The 14,188-nt window shown below is 39.4% G+C and overlaps 1 protein-coding gene across 1 annotated transcript; it reads left to right on the top strand.

The window, feature by feature from the left end:
* The first annotated feature begins 2,008 nt into the window (after positions 1 to 2,008).
* On the top strand, positions 2,009 to 12,320 carry LOC107840151 (DUF21 domain-containing protein At4g33700). Its single transcript, XM_016683899.2, has 11 exons — positions 2,009 to 2,870; positions 3,601 to 3,677; positions 3,774 to 3,857; positions 4,438 to 4,551; positions 4,710 to 4,796; positions 5,049 to 5,188; positions 5,282 to 5,369; positions 6,223 to 6,296; positions 11,569 to 11,696; positions 11,781 to 12,046; positions 12,154 to 12,320. The coding sequence occupies exons 1-11, from the start codon at positions 2,693 to 2,695 to the stop codon at positions 12,196 to 12,198; spliced, it is 1,281 nt and encodes a 426-aa protein (XP_016539385.2). The 5' UTR covers positions 2,009 to 2,692; the 3' UTR covers positions 12,199 to 12,320.
* Positions 12,321 to 14,188: the final 1,868 nt, after the last annotated feature.

Genomic DNA, 14,188 nt, shown 5'->3' with positions numbered 1-14,188 from the left:
ATGACTTATAATAATTAATTAGGGGTAATATGTAAATCATAGAGCAATTAAGGGTAATATAGTAAATGACGAAGCAGTGGTCGAAACCAAATGACTTATAATAATTAATTAGGGGTAATATAGTAAAAACATATTAGTAATTCTAATATACAAATGATTTATAATAATTAATTAGGGGTAATATAGTAAATTACGGAGCAATTAGGGGTAATATAGACAAACATGTCATCTATTTTTAATTAAATGTTATTAATTTTTTAATACATAAATGACTTACAATAATTAATTAGGGATGATATAGTAAAGTTACAATTAAATCAGCTGAAAGAAACGTCATAAATTTCTAGTTTTAAATTAAATATATTAATTCTAATATATAAATGACTTATAATAATTAATTAGGGGCAATATAATAAAAAAATTATTAATTCTAATATATAAATGACTTATAATAATTAATTAGGTGTAATATAGTAAATCACGTAGCAATTAGGGATAATATAGTAAATAACGAAGCACCAGTCGAAATCAGTGCAGGCAGGCATGTCATCTATTTTTTTAATTAATTATTATTAATTTTTAATACATAAATTACTTATAATGATTAATCGGGGATGATATAGTAAAATTACGGCTAAAGCAGCTGAAACAAACGTCATAAATATCTATTTTTTAAATTAAATATGATTAATTCTAATATATAAATGATTGGTAATAATTAATTAGGGATAATATAGTAAAAAAATATTATTAATTTTAATATATAAATGACTTATATAATTAATTAGGGATAATATAGTAAATCACGGTACAATTAGAGGTAATATAGTAAATGATAGGAGTAGTATAGTAATTTACTTTTGAATAAAATATTATTAATTTTTTAATACATAAATGATTTATAATAATTAATTAAGAATGATATAGTAAAATCACGGTTAAAGCAGCTGAAATAAAAGTCATAAATATTTATTTTTTTAGTTAAATATTATTAATTTTCTATAAATGACTTCTAATAATTAATTAAGGGTAATATAATAAAAAAATATTATTAATTCTAATATATAAATGACTTGTAATAGTTAATTAGTAATAATATAATAAATCACGAAAAAATTAAGGTGTAATATAATAAATAATAGGGGTAAAAAAGTAAATCAACGAAGAGCTGGTCGAAACCAGCTCTTCTATATAATAATATTTTAAATATTTTTTTTTTTATAAAATCTTATTAATTAAATCAATAAACGAATCAATACAACAACAACAACATGCCAGTGTATTCCCACCTAGTGAGGTCTGGGGAGTATAGAGTGTACGCAGATCATACCACTACCTCAAGAGAAGTAGAGAGACTGTTTTCGATAGACCCCGGCTTAGGACCAATAACAGTATAACAAATACAAAAAGTAAGCGGATACAAACTAGTATAGTACACAAAACAAATTAACAGTATAACAAACACAAAAGATAAGTGCATAATAAACTAGTACGGGATAGAAAAAAGTCAACACTACTAACTCCAAAAACTCCAACCCAACACTACGAACTAGAAACTCCAGACTCAAAGGCGTACTCTCCTATTACTACTTCAAAAATTATACTCCCTCCATTTCACAATAAATGAATTATTAGATTTTGGTACACGTATTAAGTAAAAAATATTAAAAATATAAATTTAAAACAACTTTTCATTTTTACCTAAAAAAAGAAAAAGCTGACCTTATAATACCTTTTAAAAAGTTAATTGGTTGTCAAATTCTAAGGATAAATTTGAATTTTTTTTTTTAAAATTTAATAATTTACTTATTTTGAAATATCAATAAATATTCTAATAATTTACTTATTTTGAAATATCAATAAATATTCTAATAATTTACTTATTTTGAAACGGGGAAAGTATATCTTAATAAACTTCAAAATATGATTTATTCACCTCCTGAAAGTGATAAGAGCGTAATATAAGAAGGAGTATATTCTGGTACACTCCTAAATAACTTTGCGATACTTCGACGAAAGAGGAAAAGAGAGGTGTAAAGTTTGAAAAAATGTCAAGCGAAGGTCATAAACCGACAAAAAAAAATACTAAACAAAACAAGAGCAAAATATACATGTGTAAGATTAAGCTTTATATTATTTTCCATCACTATATATAATAGCAAGGACAAATCAATATCAACTGTTCAGCTGTATCATTATCATTTCTCTTCACGAACTGACACGTCACCTCCCAATCTCTCCGGCGAATATCTATCCATAATCTCCACTGTAGTTGCCGCCTCCGGCGAATCCATCTTCTCCCTATATATACACAAATCTATATACCCAAAAAGCATTATATTTTTTAATAAAAAATTTAAATATATACTGTATACTATATACCTTTACGGTTCTCCAAACTACCGTTTCGATTCTTCTCTATATCTATTGATAAGAAAACGAGGAAATTGTGAACTTTGAAAGTACTTGTACTGTTTTGTTCTGCTGCTGTCTTTTTTAGGAACGCATTTTTTGCGTGAAGCTATTTTGGAGGAGCTATAAATTTGGGGAGATACGAGAATGGAGGTGTTTCAGTACTGGCTTGTATTTCTCTAACATTAAATATTTGACGTTTTTTGGGGGATTTTAGGGTTACAAAGTTGGTGGAGTTGTTTTTGGATTTTCATTTTTTTGTTGGGGGAGGAGACGGTGAATGGCGGTGGAGTATACATGTTGCGAGCCAGGGTTCTTCATACATATTCTAGTTATTTTTTTTCTGGTACTTTTCGCTGGGTTGATGTCTGGCCTTACACTAGGACTCATGTCCCTCAGTTTAGTTGATCTGGAAGTCCTTGCCAAATCTGGAACTCCAAGTGATCGTAAAAATGCTGGTATTGTTTCGTTATTCCTGTTTTCTATTGTTGTATAACATTGTGCCGATGTGTGTGTCGTTAAGTTAATTTTTCTCTGTTGCTGATTTTGGCTGCTATGGTGAAGTGGATTTGTTAGTTTGATTCCTTTTATGTACTTTTGCTATAGCAAATACTGTCTATTTTAATGAAAACGCGACATCTTTGAGCAATAAATTTAGTTTCCTTCAGCTTACAGAGAGAGTAGCAGTCAATATGTTTAAACTTTGTATGGACTAGGGACCGACCAAAAATATCTGCGAAGAAATGAACTTTGAATCAACCAAAGAATAGTCTGTGCTCCAAAATCGAAAAATAGTTGGGGTCGGTTATATGAATCCTCTAAATCAACTTTGCGAAATTTGGGTTTATTTCCAATAATAAATAGTTTATCTTTTAATGCAAATTAGGAGCGCAATCTCATAAATAAATTTCAATAGTAGCTGTAGTAACCTTGAAGGCCAAACTTATATTTGTTATGATACTGCTTGTCCGCACATAATTTGTGGTTGCTTTTAGTTTGTCAATCTGGAAAAGAGGGATTTTGAGAATGATGAATTGCTAGCAGAGAGAACTAGGCATGCAATAAGTGGTTTCATTTGCTGTCAATATGTTGTCTTAAGGTTTTGAAATAATCTGGTGGCATCCTATCACAGTGATTATTTAAGTAATTATGGTGTCACAATTCAGACTTTTGCTTTTATCTTAACAGAGAAGATCTTGCCTGTTGTCAAAAATCAGCATCTTTTGCTTTGCACTCTGCTTATTTGCAATGCTGCTGCTATGGAGGTATATATGCAATATTCTGATTGTATGTTTCAACAAGCAATTCTTGCACTATTTGGATATTTATTTAGCTCTTAAAGTTGTGTGATACTTTTCCAGGCACTTCCCATATTTCTGGACGGCCTAGTTACGGCTTGGGGTGCTATACTGATTTCTGTCACGTTGATACTTCTGTTTGGTGAGGTGAGGATTTTTTGTTTCTTTTTTTGAGTATATGCTTGAAAAATGACTAAATTAGGACATGAATTTACGGATGACACTTGGATGGGACAGGTGGCTGGGTATTCCTGTCATCCCCTGCACCCACTTAGCTGGAGTTGCTATATGATTATTTTAATAATTTGGGATGAAAATTTGTTGTCACTTCCTCCCACTCAACTAAGTGCCATTAAGTCTCTTTAGTTTTGAAGGAAATATATAGTAATAAACTTTTGCAGCATTTTTTAAATGAGCAAACAAGCTTCTGGGTTGGGGGTTACTTTCTGCACCTCATTACCATCCATGGATTGTTGCCTTAAGGTGCTATTAGGCTTACTGCACAGTCTGGGTGGCCTGTAAACACCTAGTGAAAAATGCCTCTTATTCCTTGTTCTGTGCTGCTTGTTTAATGAAGGAGAAATTTGAGAAAGATGTATTCTTCTTAAAAACACAATTTAGCTAAAGTTCAGATGTAGTAGTTTCCTTTAAAGTGAAAGAATTAAGTTGTTTGGTGAGACTACATGATGAATTTACATGTGCTACTTTCTACTATGTGGTTGAGCAGATCATACCACAATCTCTTTGCTCAAGATATGGACTTGCCATCGGTGCAGCTACAGCCCCAATTGTTCGTGTTCTTGTTTGCATCTGTTTTCCAGTTGCATTTCCAATAAGCAAGGTAGACTCATTTATGCAATGATTTATGTGAACTTTCCATCCAGCTGAAAGTTGTCTTTCAGAATTGTGTGCCAACTCCGTTCCGAGTTCGATTATCATGTTGGCTTTGGGACGATAGTCTTTTATTTTAGTAACTCATTTAGTTTCTGTGGTTTTCAGCTGTTGGACTTTCTGCTGGGACATGGAAATAGAGCTCTTTTCCGACGAGCTGAGTTGAAAACTCTAGTAAATTTGCATGGGAATGAGGTAATTAATTGAAGCTACGTGGTTGATACAGTTATGTGCTTGTGCTTCTAGTACGTTGCCACATAGATCTGGCTGTTTTTATTTCCTATATCATCTAATTGACTTATTGTTTCCTGTAAACTACTTGGATTAGGATTCTACTTGTTTTTCGATCTAGAGAATCTGTATTGATAAACCCACTTGAGTTAGGATTTTTACTTACCATGTGTTGATTATTTTATATTTCTAATACCATGACTTCACTGTAAACAGGCTGGTAAAGGTGGAGAGCTTACACATGATGAAACAACAATAATTGCTGGTGCTCTTGAGCTGCATGACAAAACAGCTAGTGATGCGATGACCCCGATATCTGAAATCTTTGCCATTGATATTAATGCTAAGCTGGACAGGTTTCTATATCTTTTGGTGTAATCATAAATTGTAGATATATGTATCATTGCTTCTTCAGCTGCTTGATACTCTATTCCCCCATTTGTGTGCAGGAATCTAATTAACTTGATTTTGGAAAAAGGGCATAGCAGGATACCAGTCTACTATGACCAACATACAAACATAATAGGGTTAATTCTGGTAATTGTTGATTTATTTGTGCAGTTCCCCACGACGTGGTTGGAAGCATCTTCTTGCCTAATTTCGGCACAAAGATATAACAATTCCTCTCCACGAACTTTGATTCCACTTACTGCATGTTGCCAACTTTGTAACGATTCTGTCTCTATGTTTCATGAACTAAAAGCTATTATCTAACAAATCCTCCACTTCCAATTCATGGTTCCACTTGAATCGTGATTTTGACTTTGTAGTGACTCGGTATGTTTCTATGAAACCACACAAACTGTTGAACTTTGTTAGGAGAGATATCATTACACTTTAAAGTTTATGGAAAGTCTCCTCTTAGGAACCAGCCTTCTCTTTACAAAAGCTAAACACTCTGGCTGTGTAAGGCCAACTAGGAGGTTCAAGGGCTTACATGAAGCTGGAGGAACTTGATGGCTTCTTTTGGAACTTTTAGGGCTTGTGATATCTTTTTCCCTATCATCATTTCCTTGAATCATTTTTACCCAATACAAAAATGTGAGTGATTGTACTTAGAATGACTTCCCCACATGGTTCAATAACTTCCAAATTCATCAAAGAATTCAGTTGAATTAGTTCGCCTTCAATCATGAAATGCTTGAGATTCTGCATTGAGTGTTGAGATATGCAATGCCTTCTCTCAACTCATCATGATAAACTCTGGCTAAATGAAGTTCCTTATCACTAAAGTTTGTCTCAGATTCAAGTGTATTCGCAGAGCTAAGCTTGCTTTTGTTATGCCTTTTCATATGTATAGTTCATTGTATTCATCACCATCTGCCTACTATCTACAAACAAGTCTATGTTCGATTTTCGTCATTAATGCCTACTTGTTTAATAATTGTAGGTCAAGAACTTGTTGACTGTCCATCCAGAAGATGGAACTTCTGTGAAGAACGTTACCATCCGAAGAATCCCAAGGTATGTATTGTATTGCAAGTGTTGGAGAAATGTTAAATCTTTACATGGCTGCAAAAGCAAATTACTCTTATGCTTTCTTTGGTTTGTGATTGCCTCTAGCATATATATAACTTATTGTGATCAGTTAGCAGCGTATATATAGTTAAATTCAAGTTCTTTTTGCCATCTTCTTTTCAGCAGCTCAGGTTCTTTTGCCATGTAGCCTTTTGATTTCTGTTCATCCTAGAGCTGGTGATTCTGAAAATCCCCAGAAACTTAGAAGTGAAAAAAAACTTTTGTAGTTTTAGCTGCCTTTCCCGCCTGCTCAGTTAGTATACAAGATGAGGAAGACTATAATTCTGATGTTTGTGTTGTATGCTGCTAATTGGTAAACTCTTAGTGTTTTCTAGGTCTAAAATATGCTTAAAGTCTTGTCATGTTGGTTTAAGGTACATTTTTCACAATTCACAATTGTCTGTTGTCTGTTGTTGCTGTTGCTGTGGTCGCTGCTTAGTTTTGCTTCGGGAGTAGTCCTTTGAACGTGTGTGTGCCCTGTAGCCCCTTGCTGCTGCTTTGATATTGCCACCGGGCATATCCCTATATTTTCCTATTTTTTCGTGTAGTTGTGGCTGTGGGTGGTAATGGGTGGCTAGGGTCATGTCCGAGGGGGTTGGGGCGTGGGGCTGTGGCGGGGGCGGGAGATGGGGAGAGAGCGGGAGTGGGTGGGAGGCCAAGGTTTGGCCGAGGGGGGGTAGTGGGGGGCGCGTGGATAGCGACGGTAGGCTGAGGGTTGGGTCGTGGAATATAGGGACCCTTCAGGGGAAGTCCATAGAGCTGGTGAAGATTCTTAGGAAGAGAAGGATCAACCTTGCGTGTGTCCAAGAGACCAAGTGGGTAGGGTCTAAGGATAGGGATGTGGACGGTTACAAGCTGTGGTACTCTGGGAGCGACAGGCGTAGGAATGGAGTTGGCATCTTGGTAGATGAAGAGCTTAGAGGTCAGGTAGTGGAGGTGAAGCGGATCAACGATAGGTTGATGACTATTAAGTTGGTCATTCGGGGGTTTACCCTGAACGTGTGTAGTGCCTATGCGCCGCATGTGGGATCGGAGGGGGAGGAGAAGATGCGGTTCTGGGAGGCTTTGGAGGACGTGGTGAGAGGCGTGCCCAGTTTGGAGAAGATTGTTGTAGCAGGGGATTTCAACGGGCATATCGGGGCGCTACCGGGAGGCTTTGGGGATGTGCATGGTGGTTTTGGTTTTGGGGAGAGAAATGAAGAGGGGGCGACCCTATTGGAGTTTGCGAGGGCGTTTGGGCTGGTGGTGGTGAACTCGGGCTTCCCGAAGAAGGACGAGCACCTGATCACTTTTCGGAGCGCGATAGCCAGGACCCAGATTGACTTTTTGTTGCTTAGGAAAGGGGATAGGGCGTTGTGTAAAGACTGCAAAGTCATCCCGAGTGAGAATCTTTCGACCCAACATAGGCTCTTGGTTATGGATTTGGGTATAAAGAAGAATAGAAAGAGGAGGAGTAAGGAGTGTAGACCGAGAATTAAGTGGGGCGGTTTGACGCCAGTGAATGCGTGGGAGATAGGGGAGAGGTTGGCGGGAATGGGGGTCTGGGAGTGTAGGGGGGATGTGGATAATATGTGGGACAGGGCGGCAACGTGCATCAGGGAGAATGCAAGGGAGGTGTTGGGTGTTTCGAGGGGCCGGGCCGGACATCATCGGGGGGATTGGTGGTGGAATGAAGAGGTGGGGAAGAAAGTGGAGACCAAGAAAAAGGCGTATGCTAAGTTGGTGGAAAGTAAGGACGAAGAAGAGAAGCGGGTAAACAGGAGAGAGTACAAGCTAGCGAGGAAGGAGGCGAAGTCAGCGGTCACGGCAGCTAAGACGGCCGCTTTTGAGAGCTTGTATGCAGGGTTACAGGGGAAAGGAGGGGAGAAAAAGTTGTTCCGACTCGCTAAGGCTAGGGAGAGGAAGGGTCGTGACCTCGATCAGGTGAGGTGCATTAAGGGGGAGGACGGTAGAGTGTTGGTGGAGGACGGCCACATAAAGAAGAGATGGCAGTCGTACTTTCATAGGCTCTTGAATGACGAGGGGGACAGAGCTATTGTGTTAGGGGAACTGGAGCACTCAGGGGAGTGTCGGGATTTTAGCTATTGTAGACGTTTTAAGGTAGACGAGGTTAGACAGGCAGTCCGCGGGATGCGAAGGGGTAGGGCGACGGGGCCGGATGAGATACCGGTGGAGTTTTGGAAGTTCGTTGGAGAGGCTGGTGTAAGGTGGTTGACTGCATTGTTCAATGAAATTTTCAGGACGGCAAAGATGCCCGAGGCGTGGAGGTGGAGTACCATGATCCCCCTCTATAAGAATAAGGGGGACATTCAGTGTTGCAATAACTATAGGGGGATTAAGTTACTGAGTCACTCTATGAAGATCTGGGAGAGAGTGGTCGAGGTGAGGCTGAGACGGATAGTGTCTATTTCGGAAAACCAGTTCGGATTTATGCCCGGCCGCTCGACGACGGAGGCAATCCACCTGGTACGGAGGTTGGTGGAGCAGTATAGGGAGAGGAAGAAGGATCTGCACATGGTGTTCATTGACCTGGAAAAGGCGTACGACAAAGTCCCCAGGGAAGTGCTCTGGAGATGCTTGGAGGTGAGTGGAGTATCGCAGGCATATATCAGAGTAATTAAGGATATGTATGAGGGAGTGAAAACCCAGGTGAGGACGGCGGGAGGAGACTCAGAGCATTTCACTGTCCTGACAGGATTGCATCAGGGATCTACTCTTAGTCCCTTTTTGTTTGCGTTAGTAATGGATGTGTTGACGCGGCGTATCCAAGGGGAGGTGCCGTGGTGTATGCTTTTTGCAGACGATGTAGTCTTGATAGATGAGACTCGAGGGGGTGTGAATGACAAATTAGAGTTGTGGAGGCAAACTCTGGAGTCTAAAGGGTTCAGGGTGAGCAGAACCAAGACAGAGTATGTGGAATGTAAGTTTAATGACGTGAGGCGGGAGAATGAGGTAGTAGTGAGGCTAGAAGCACAGGAGGTTGGGAAGAGGGATAAGTTCAAGTATCTCGGGTCCGTGATCCAGAGTAGCGGTGAGATTGACGAGGATGTCTCGCACCGTATTGGGGCGGGATGGATGAAGTGGAAACTCGCATCGGAGGTGCTGTGTGATAAGAAGGTGCCGCCCAAGCTTAAAGGCAAATTCTATAGGGTGGTAGTCCGTCCGGCCTTGCTGTATGGAGCGGAGTGTTGGCCAGTTAAGAACTCCCACATTCAAAGAATGAAGGTGGCAGAAATGCGAATGTTGCGCTGGATGTGTGGACTGACCCGAGGGGATAGAGTTCGGAATGAGACTATCCGGGAGAAGGTTGGTGTGACTTCAGTGGAGTGTAAGATGCGGGAAGCACGATTGAGATGGTTCGGACACGTGAAGAGGAGGGGCATGGATGCCCCGGTCCGTAGGTGTGAGAGGCTAGCGTTGGATGGTTTTAGACGGGGTAGGGGTAGACCGAAGAAGTACTGGGGTGAGGTGATTAGGCGGGACATGGAACAGTTACAGCTCACCGAGGACATGACCCTAAATAGGAAGGTCTGGAAGATGCGAATTACGGCAGAGGATTAGGGCCAGTTCGAGTCGCTAGTGTAGGGAATTAATTGGTGGGGGGTATTCCTGTTAGGATTCCGTATTCAATGTTCCGTGTTCCGTGTTCCATGTTTATTACGAAAATGTGTGCTGTCCTCTGCTTTATATTCCTGCATTCATGCTTTACTCTGTTTTATATTCCTTATGGGTGCCGTATCTATGTTATGTCATCTGCTTCTGTGCTGTACTATGTGTTTGTGTGATATCTCGTTACTTGAGCCGGGGGTCTTTCGGAAACAGCCTTTCTACCTCAGCAGAGGTAGAGGTATGGACTGCGTACATCTTACCCCCCCCCAGACCCCACGTAAGTGGGAATACACTGGGTTTGTTGTTGTTGTTGTTGTTGTACATGCTTCTTTCTTGTGTGAGTTTTGTAGTCTTGAGTCTGGACATCCATTTTCCAGAATTATGCGTAATAGACATTTGTGGAGTTTACGTACAAGTTAGAGATCGCCAAAAAGAAAAAAAGAGCTTCAACCTTGAAGAATTGATAATGAATGGACATGTCCGGAGTTATTCAATTTTTGAAAGGGTGCTATAAAGAGTGGACTAGTACCCTACCTGATACTTGCGATATATAGCTGCAGATAAAAGAAGTCCTAGGTAGCAGGTAGTAATGGGCTTCCAAGTTTCCCTCCCAATTCAAGCTAGACAACTACCTTACACATCTGTCTCACAAGCATCCGTGGTAGGTGATGTTTCCACGTGTGCATTACAATTTACAACAGGAGTGAGGAAGAAAGCACATACGAGAGTGCACACGTGTTTGAATAGGTTTTATGGTTCACACTTGATTTTTGTTTGATACTAAGTGATCTATAACAACACATAAAAAATTAAGGTAAAATATTAAGTTTGTGGTGTGTTTTTGACTGACCTGTCAGTTTTACAAGTAGTTTAAGCTTATATTCCTGCTGTTTGCGAGCCTCTTAATAGTTAGAAATAGGAAAGAAGTGGTTTCATGAGGGAATATCTCCGAACGATTTGAGTGGAATGGTTTCTAATAAAGATGGATGTTCAATTAATTTAAAAACCAAGTTTGAGTGGAAGGAATTCTGTATGAGGTTTGTTCAATCAATTCTAAAACCAAGGGTATATGATTTTCCAGATCCCTTGAATGAGTCTTATTCATTGTTGTATAGGTATATAGCACAGTTGAAATTCTTTTCCATGATATATTTCACCATATCTCGAACTTCAATGCTTCCAAATTGAAGGACATTACTCCATTCAGTGGGAGTTGCTTCTACTGGTATCCTAACTAAAATAAAAAAATGATTTACTTTTATTTGAAGGAAGTTTATTTTTTACGAAGATGGGTAATTTCACTTTCAAAAATATTTGAAAATGCATTGAGGAAAATGATTAAGATAGGCTCATGGAAGTGAACATGATATTCAACTTCAATGTAGACAGGCAACTTAAATGTGGTTCGTGATACTGTCATGTGTATTCAAGAAGAAAATATTTGAGTCTTGTATTTTATGTCATATAACCTTTTCTAAGAATGGAAGGCGATCTGGTTTGTGAATGATGCTGCATTCATTTTAGGTTGCAGTTACTATGTGTGATGGTTGTTCTTATGCTTTCAATATCCCTCATAAACATCTTCATGATTTCCGTTCTTATGGTGCAGGGTCCCAGATTCAATGCATTTGGATGACATCCTGAATGAGTTTCAGAAAGGTCATAGCCATATGGCTGTGGTTGTAAGACAGTGCAACAAGGATATGGATCAGCCCGCTAGCAAATCCCCTGCAGAGGGTACGTTTTGCCTGCTCGGCTTATTTTTCTTTTATCGCATGTAAACCTTCTTTAATTGGACACCATCTTTTCTTTGCTCTCCAGATCCTGTGAAAGATGTCAGGGTAGACATTGACGGTGAAAAGCCTCCCCTTGAGAAGAGTCTGAAAACAAAGCGATCATTGCAGAAGTGGAAGAGTTTCCCTAATGGTGGAAATGCTTCATTCAAAGGTACTAGGAGCAAAAAGTGGACAAAAAATATGTACGCGGACATTCTGCGAATAGATGGAAATCCCCTGCCAAAACTCCCAGAAGAGGAAGAGGTTGTTGGAATAATAACAATGGAAGATGTTATTGAAGAGCTTTTACAGGTAAAACTTAATTCAATTTGCTACATGTTGAACTTTCATATTTTAATACTTTTCTAGACTTCTACAGCTCCAAGGTATCTAAATGTCAATTCTGTTACTTTTTGTAGGAGGAAATCTTTGATGAGACGGATCACCATGAGGAGGATTCATGATCGTAGTAGTTATGTGGCTAATACACAATGTATAATTAGAAATTTTTGATGCCTTATTTAAGGCATATGTTTTACTGGACTTCAAAACAATTATAATAGAACATTCTAGACATTTTGAACCAGACTTGTCTACTGAAGAGCCGATGACGACAACAACAAACCCAGTGTATTCCCACATAGTGGGGCCTGGGGGTAAGATGTACGCAGTTCATACCACTACTTCAAGAGAAGTAGAAAGGCTGTTTCCGATAGACCTCTGGCTCAAGACAAGGAATAATAAACAAATACTTAATAGAGTATGGAATAAGATGTCAAAGATAAAAATACATCAGTCACAATGAATAATAAACAAAGAATAGTAAACACATTAGTAATAAAGCATACAACAAAGTGTCTTAGCAAGAATAATACATCTACCAAGTAATGTCCTATCCCAACGACTCAAATTAGCACTAGCCTTCTATCCTAATTTGCGCCCTTTAGATCTTCCTATCTAGGGTCATGTCCTCAGAGAGCTGTAACTGCTCCATGTCCAGCTTGATCACCTCTCTCTAGTATTTCTTCGGCTTACCCCTACATCACCTGAAATCATCCAAAGCAAGTTTCTCACACCTACGAAACGGGGCATTCGTGCCCTTTCTCATCACATGTCCGAATCATCTCAATTGGGCTTTCCGCATCTTGTCCTCCAACGAAGGCACTCCAACCTTTTCCTGAATAGTCTCATTTCGAACTCTATCACCCCTATTAAGTCCACACATCCAACGCAATATCTGTATTTCCGCCACCTTCAATTTTTGAATGTGAGAGTTCTTGACTGGCCAACATTTCGCTCCATACAACATGACCAGTCGGACTGTCACCCTGTAGAATTCGCCTTTAAGTTTGGGCGGCACCTTCCTATCACACAATACCCCCGAGGCAAGCTTCCACTTCATCCATCCCGCTCCAATACGATGGGAGACATCCTCGTTAATCTCACAATTCCCCTGAATCATGGACCTCAGATACTTGAAACTATCCCTCTTACACACCGTCTGGGAATCCAACCTTACTACCTCCTCATCTTCCTGCCTCACATCATTAAACTTGTATTCCAAATATTCTGTCTTGCTACTGCTCAACCTAACCCTTTAGACTCAAGGGTTCGTTTTCACACCTCTAATTTATCATTCACACCCTCTGCGTCTCATAAATCAAAACTACATCATCTACAAAAAGCATACACCAAGGCACCTCTCCTTGAATATGCCGCGTCAACACATCCATCACCAAAGTAAACAAAAACGGGCTAAGAGTGAAATCCTGATGTAACCCCGTCAAGACAGGAAAATGCTCTGAGTCTCCTCCCATCGTCCTCACCTGAGTCTTAGCTCCATTATACATGTCCTTGATTGCTCTAATATACACCACCGGTACCCTACTCACCTCCAAGCATCTGCAAAGCACCTCCCTAGGGACTTTGTCGTACGCCTTCTCCAAGTCGATAAACACCATGTGCAGATCTCTTTTCCTTTCCCTATACTGTTCCACCAGTCTCCGCACCAGGTGAATTGCCTCCGTCGTCGAGCGCCCGGGCATAAATCCAAATTGATTTTTCGAGATAGACACTATCCTTCTCAACCTCAACTCGACCACTCTCTCCCAAATCTTCATAGTGTGGCTCAATAACTTAATACCTCTATAGTTATTGCAACTCTGAATGTCACCCTTATTCTTATAAAGAGGGATCAAAGTACTCCATCTCCAAGCCTCGGGCATTTTCGCTGACTTGAAAATGCCGTTAAATAATTCAGTCAACCACCTTAAGCCAGCCTCTCCAGAGAACTTTCAAAAATCCACAAGGATCTTATCAGGCCCCGTCGCCCTACCCCTACGCATCCTGCGAACAACCTCTCTGACCTCTTGTACCTTAAAACGTCAACAATAACTAAAATCACGACACTCCTCTGTGTGCTCCAGCTCCCCTAAAATAATAACTCTATCCCCT

Source organism: Capsicum annuum, chromosome 8 (assembly GCF_002878395.1).
Source record: "Capsicum annuum cultivar UCD-10X-F1 chromosome 8, UCD10Xv1.1, whole genome shotgun sequence".
Classification (NCBI taxonomy): domain Eukaryota; kingdom Viridiplantae; phylum Streptophyta; class Magnoliopsida; order Solanales; family Solanaceae; genus Capsicum; species Capsicum annuum.
Note: the sequence above shows the minus strand (reverse complement) of the source record. Positions and strands in the feature narration are given on the sequence as shown.

Coding starts and splice junctions, on each gene's coding strand:
- LOC107840151 (XM_016683899.2), top strand. CDS start 2,693: ATGGCGGTGGAGTATACATGTTGCGAGCCAGGGTTCTTCATACATATT. Junction 2,871..3,600: donor AAGTGATCGTAAAAATGCTG/GTATTGTTTCGT, acceptor TTATCTTAACAG/AGAAGATCTTGCCTGTTGTC. Junction 3,858..4,437: donor TGATACTTCTGTTTGGTGAG/GTGAGGATTTTT, acceptor GTGGTTGAGCAG/ATCATACCACAATCTCTTTG.